General features: G+C 38.8%; 1 protein-coding gene across 1 annotated transcript; it reads right to left on the bottom strand.

Moving 5' to 3' along the window:
- Positions 1-113: 113 nt before the first annotated feature.
- On the bottom strand, positions 114-5,175 carry LOC129571776 (uncharacterized; the record flags this gene model as incomplete). Its single annotated transcript, XM_055451628.1, has 2 exons — positions 4,378-5,175; positions 114-3,267 (listed from the first exon to the last, which is right to left on the bottom strand). Coding segments are annotated over exons 1-2 (3,952 nt in total), but the record flags the coding sequence as incomplete, so codon positions are not given.
- Positions 5,176-6,656: the final 1,481 nt, after the last annotated feature.

Consider the following 6,656-nt stretch of genomic DNA (forward strand, 5'->3'; position numbering starts at 1 on the left):
AAAGGAATTTAAACTAAATGAAATTCATTTATGTTCATTTGGAACATCCTCCGGGGGGGCAGATGATGAGGCGTGTAACGGCAATTTGCACAACTTCACAATCGGACGAGTACATTCTCCGTTTTTAGTTTTCAATGTTGCGACGCGATGTAGACCATCTTTGCTTGGGTGCATAGCGATGACTCTTGCCATGAGCCATTTTGCAGGTGGTGTATTATCGTCTACGATAATCACTAAATCGTTTATTCGGAGCTCTTTTTGTTGCTGCTCCCATTTCTTCCGGGGGTGCAACGTGTGTAAATACTCAGTGAAAAATCGCTTCCAAAATATTTGTAGTGATTTTTGGATGGTTTGGAAACGATCGAGGGTTTGATCTTTTAGAGACAATAAACTTGGTTCAGGAATCGCATTAAGTGGCTGACCGATTAACAAATGAGCGGGAGTTAACGGATCAAGATCATTTGGATCGCTTGTGATGCTGCACAATGGTCGTGAGTTAATACACGCTTCGATTTGTACTAACAAAGTGCTCATTTCCTCATACGTGAGTTTTTTCGCTGTTGTCATACGACGAAGATGGTGTTTAGTGAGTTTTACATAGGATTCCCACTGGCCGCCCCAATTCGGAGCACTTGGTGGATTGAAATGAAAAGTAATTCCGTCGGATGCAAATAAGTGCGCAATTTCGTTTGTTACAGAAGACGATGCTTGCAAAAAAAGTTGAGGCAATTCGTTGCTGGCGCCTTGGAAATTCGTTCCGCGATCACAATAAACATCTTTGCAAATGCCACGTCGACCAATCAATCGTCGCATGGCGAGAATAAATTTTTGAGTGCTTAAATCGCTGACCACTTCCAAATGACAAGCCTTTGAAACCATACACACAAACACGCATATGTATCCCTTGACGGTAGGTGAATTTCGTCGATCACCGCTTTTAATTTCGATTGGGCCGGCGAAATCCAAACCACAGTGAATGAATGCTCGTGCTGGGGTCGTTTTTATCGTTGGCAGAGGTGCCATTAATTGAGTCATTGGAGCAGGGCGCTGACGATAACATTCAATGCATTGATGAATAAACGATTTAACATTGTTTCGCGCGTTTAAAATCCAAAACTCTTGACGAGTTCGAGCCAACGTCAGATGAATTGTGCCATGTAGAGTTGTTAAATGAGCCCAATCGATGATTAATTTCGTGAAATGACTTTTCGATGGTAGAATCATTGGAAATCGTTGCCTTTCGGGTAATTGTGCGTACCTTAGTCGGCCATCAACGATTAAAATCCCATTTGCGTTGAGTTTGGGGTTGAGTGATCGTAGTTGACTTTTATCATCGATGGTGTTGTTTGTTTGTATGTTGGCGATGTCTTTGGAGAAATACAGCGATTGAATGTATTTAATCCAAACCAATTTTGCGCGGTCAAGTTCGGCGGGTGTTACGTATTCGGACGATTTTTCCTTTCTGTAACGTGGAGCTCGTCGTAGTATGCGTGCAGTGACGCGAAGTAAGTGTATCAAGTTTGAAAATCGTAGTAGAAAATCCGATTCGATTGGCTTTACTTGAGTCAATGTGATATTTATTTTATTGCTTTTTTCTAAATCAATTCCAGAAGGGAGAGCTAATGAGATTTTTGGCCAATGCTTTTCGCTTTGCGTTAGCCATGATGGTCCATGAAACCATAGAAAATTATTGATTAATTGACTAGCTAATACACCGCGTGTGGCAATGTCAGCGGGATTTTCATGTGTTCGAACGTGTCGCCAATGATTGGAAGGATAAAGATTTTGAATTTCTTGCACGCGATGTGCTACATATTGCTTCCAATGAGACGGATGAGCTTGTAACCATGTCCAAACCACAGAAGAATCCGTCCAAAGATAAATATTTTCCTTTGAAATGTTCAAATTAATCGCGACTTTATTCATGAGAGTTGCGAGTAAAACAGCACCGCATAGTTCCAATCGAGGAATTGACATTGGTTCAAGTGGTGCGACGCGTGTTTTTGAGCAAAGCAATGTTGAATTCGAACGATTGTCAATTGTTTGAACGATGTAGATTGACGCAACGTAGGCTTGTTCAGAGCTATCGCAAAACCCGTGAAGTGAAGTGCATGATTCGAATGTTGTATGACACCAACGAGTGAGTTTGATTTTTTCAATAAGAGGCAATTCAGTTTTGTATTCATTCCAGTCACGTTGAATATCTTTATTGACTGGTTTATCCCATTCAATGCCTGATTTCCAGACTTGCTGCATCATGAGTTTTGGTTTTATTATGATAGGACTGAGGAGACCACAAGGATCGAACAATTTAGAAGCGTCAGAAAGAAGTTTGCGTTTAGTTATTCGTTCTCCTTTAAAGAAACTCGATAAATCAATCGTAAATTGCAACTGATCAAGTTTTGGAGACCATTTCATGCCAAGAGTTTTTATTGCTTCGTGTTTGTTGAGTTGAAGCGTTGAATCGATTGCTCGGTGTTTGATCGGAACATTCGATAAGACTGATTCGTCATTTGATGCCCATTTTCGAAAAAGTAAATCGCCTTTCTTACCCCATTCAGTTAATTCATGTACCAGTTGAATGGCCGTTTCACGAGAGTCGCTACCACTTGAGCAATCATCAACGTACATATCAGTTTTTATTTTATTTGCTGCTAAAGGGAAATTTTCTTTTTCAGCATCGGCGAGTGCAAACGTGGATTTTATAGCTAAGAAAGGGGATGGTTTGAGGCCAAAAGTGACAACATTTATGTGATATGCACGAATAGGGTCTTTTTCCGAAAATCGCCAGAGTATTTTCTGGTATTTTCGGTCCTCGGGGGCCACAAGAATTTGACGGTACATTTTTTCAATATCACTCACAATCGCTATTTTGTTCAAACGCCAGCGAATGAAAATATCAAATAAATCGGGCTGAATGGTTGGCCCATTCAAAAGTCGATCGTTAAGCGAGTAACCGTTTGAAGTTTTTGCGGATCCATCATAAACTGTCCGCTGCTTTGTTGTCGTGCTACTTTCGCGTGTCACACCGTGGTGTGGAAGATAATATCCATCATTTGAATCATTACAAAGAGACATGTGACCTAAATCTAAATAACCTTGAATATCTTCGTTGTAACGGCGGTGAAATTCGGGATCTCTTTTAAATTTTTTCTCCATTTGATACAATCGTTGTAATGCTTTAAATCGTGAATAAACCAAGAAGTTTGAATCGGTTGGATCAGTCGCAAATGGCAATGACACCATTATTTTACCGCTATCTAAACGCTTGAAATGTTTGTTGAAATGATTCATGCATTGGTCGTGTTCTTCGGATAAAATTGGTTTAGATGATATTGTTTCATTTTCCCAGAAACGTTGTAATTGATTAGATAGTGAAATCGAGTTTATGCGAACGCTACAATTTTCTTTATCAGACATTGCACCAAACACGAGCCAGCCGAGAGATGAATTTTGAGCGACTGGTTCCGTTGGTAGTCCTTTTCTCAAACCGTCTTGAATTATTAAACCGTAAATATCAACACCGAGTAACATATCGATTTGAGCGGCGTTCATGAAGTCAGGGTCGGCGAGAGTAAGCCCGTCTAAATGTTTCCAGTTCGTGACTGGCGGAATGTATTTTCGAGCAGCAATAATCGAGCGCATAATTGATGCATTTATTTTTAATTTAAATGAACTATCTGTGTTTGATTCAATTTCGAATTTCATACAATTTTTCGCGGTTCCGAGGGGAACGTTATTGACTCCGGTCATTTCCATACTTTGGAGAAAACGAGGTAAAGATAAAAGTTGAGCTGCGCGCTCTGAGATTATTGCACCTTGTGATCCGTTGTCAATGAACGCTCTAAACAAATATTTGATTCCGTTTTTGCCTTCAACTTTTACGATGGCGGTTGCTAACAATTTATTTTCGTACATACCCACGTAATCACTCGATGAAGTGTGCACTGAATTTACTCCGCTTCTTATTGTTGATGATGAATTCTCGTGTAGTTTCGTGTTGTGAGCTCCGTTACACACTCTGCAACGGTATTTCGATCGGCACGCTTCTTCGTGTTTATGAAAACAAATCGGGCACAGATGATTTTCGTTGACAAATTTCTTTCTTTCTTCCACTGACCATCCTTCAAATGTTGGACAGAAGAATACATAATGAGGCTCGTGGCACAAAACGCATTGATTTTGCTTTTGTGGTTTTGTGTTAGGTGAAGTGGCGTTTGATGAGATTGCGTTCATGTTCACAGCGGGTTGATGTTTTGCCGTTGAATTAAATGATTTCAAATTGAAATTGTTTTCTGCGGTATACAACACACGAAATTGAGTTTCTAAAAATGCAATCAACTCAGAAAATTTTGGGATTCGTGAACTGGCTCCTACTTGCTTCTCCCAATCGGTTTGTAACGCAACGTGCATTTTTGTTTGGATGATAAAAACGATAATTGCATCCCACTCTTCTACAGGAACATCCAATTGTTCGATGCACTGAAGCGACTCTTTGGTTGTATCAATTAAAGTACGCACCGATGAAGCATATAAATTTTCGATTTTGTCTTGACTAAAAATTGTGTCTAAACATGTATTTACTATGACTCTTTTATTGTGAAAACGTTCGCGTAATAATTTCCAAGCAATTTTATAGTTCGCTTCTGTGATTGGTAATTTACTGATTGTTTTAAATGCTGTACCCTTTAATAAACCTTTTAAATAATGCATTTTATCTACATCGCATAATTCGGTATCTTGATCGATCAATGAATGAAAAGAATCATAAAACGTTGTCCATTCTTTATAGTTTCCGTCGAAAGTGGGTATTACAATATCCGGTAGTTTCACCTTTTTTTCTGATCGAGTATTCGTGGTTGAATTTAAAACAGAGGACCCGTCGGCACCTTGAGTATGGATTCTCAAAACTGCCATTGTTGTGATGAAAATTTCCCTAATATCTTCAGTCGGAGGATCTAAATCATTGAAATCAAATTCATCGCATTCTTCCATTTCCGATATTATCAGTTTAAAACGCTCATAACTATGTTCAATTTCAGACATTCGATTGAACGCTTCGGCATTCGATGCGTCTTTTGACATGTCTTTCACTTTTTTCTCATGATACTGTAATGCTTTGACTGCGTTAGCGCGTTTTTTTAGTAATTTGTCGTATTCTTTACCTTTAGCCATTGTAAATTGATTTTCAAGAATGAGTTTTGTTACAAAATTGTTTTATTTATTCGAGTTGCTTGACGAAGTGTTTATGAATGTATTTGTTTTTGTGTAAATTGTATTGTGCAGCACGCTTTGTATGAATGATTTCTTAAGGTTAAATGAAAAGGAATTGATTGTTTTTATTCGGTGTACGACTGTTTCTTTTGTGGATTTATTTATTAATTGGAAATTGAAGTATTTTTTATTAAAAGTAATGAAAAAATGTATAAAAATTAAAGAGAATGTAAAATTATTGAAGACTAATGCTATGGTAATGCTATTTTCTAGACTTTTTTCAGTGCTTGGTATGGGATGTATGTTTAAGTGCAAGTATACATGAATGAGTTAACGGTTTTACTTAAGATGTGCGTTTTGACTGAAAGAATTTATGCGAGTGATTTTCTGTGTGGAATGTAATTTGAATGCGATGTTAAACTGAACTGTTGAAATTTAAATGATTAGGGTATTGAGTGTACGATGGTAGATTAAAATGTGCAACAAAAATTGAAGCGATTTTTACAAGTATTCATTAGCTAAGTTACGAGTGATTCTCTTGAGTGCGTTTTTTGACAAATGAGTAGACTTATCTATTGCAATGGCGAGGTGAACACCCTTTGGAGCGTTTTTGTTGAGTAATGGCACGATTCGAGTTGATTCTTTGGCTGTTGTTCCTTCAAATTGATCAACGATATGCCTTTCAATTTCTTTATTCGGCCGATTATCGTTTTTCACTTCAATTTTGAAGTTTTGAGCAAAATTGTGTTTCGTAACAAAAGATGAATTTTGTTCCTCTTTTTTTGTTACCTTGCATTGAGTTTTTAACGGCAACGCTTCAGTGAATTTTGTTCGTTTGCGCACCTCTTCATGCGATTGTGTTGGAGTTCGTTTGCGAGTCTGCGGCTGCGTGCGTGCGAGTGTGTTGAGCGAACGGCGTGTGTTGATTGAGTTGTGTGCGTGAGACGAACGATGTGCGTAAGGTGAGAGATGTGATTGAGATAAGCGATGTGCGTTGGCCGAGTTGAGTGCGTGCGATGAACGGTGTGCGTTGAACGAGAGATTGGTGTTGGTTGAGTTGTGTATGTGTGAATGATTGGATGAGCGATGAGAGTGAGATGCGTGTGGATGATAACTTGCGTTACTGATTGATTTGCGTGGCGGAACTACGACAACTGACTTCAATTGGTGTTGTGTGTGTGTATGCGAATTTTCGTTCGATATCGGTGACAACGGCGTGAATTGCACTGTTATTTGTTGTTGCAGCTCTTTTATCTTCGGGGTTAGTGAACCGACTTCGGTCGAGCGCGGCGATAGTTCGATGTTTAGAACGTCTTCTTCTTGTTCACTTTCGGACAATGCGAGCAATTCTTCTTCACACTTTTTTAACAAATGTTCGTAGTCAGTCGAAGGACCATGTTTTCTCTTGGAAAAAGACACTAAATTAAAAAGAACGATGATTT

The sequence above is a fragment of the Sitodiplosis mosellana genome, unplaced genomic scaffold, assembly GCF_009176505.1.
Source record: "Sitodiplosis mosellana isolate CC-2019 unplaced genomic scaffold, AAFC_SMos_1.0 Smas_scaffold_3299, whole genome shotgun sequence".
In the NCBI taxonomy this organism is placed as follows: Eukaryota; Metazoa; Arthropoda; class Insecta; order Diptera; family Cecidomyiidae; genus Sitodiplosis; species Sitodiplosis mosellana.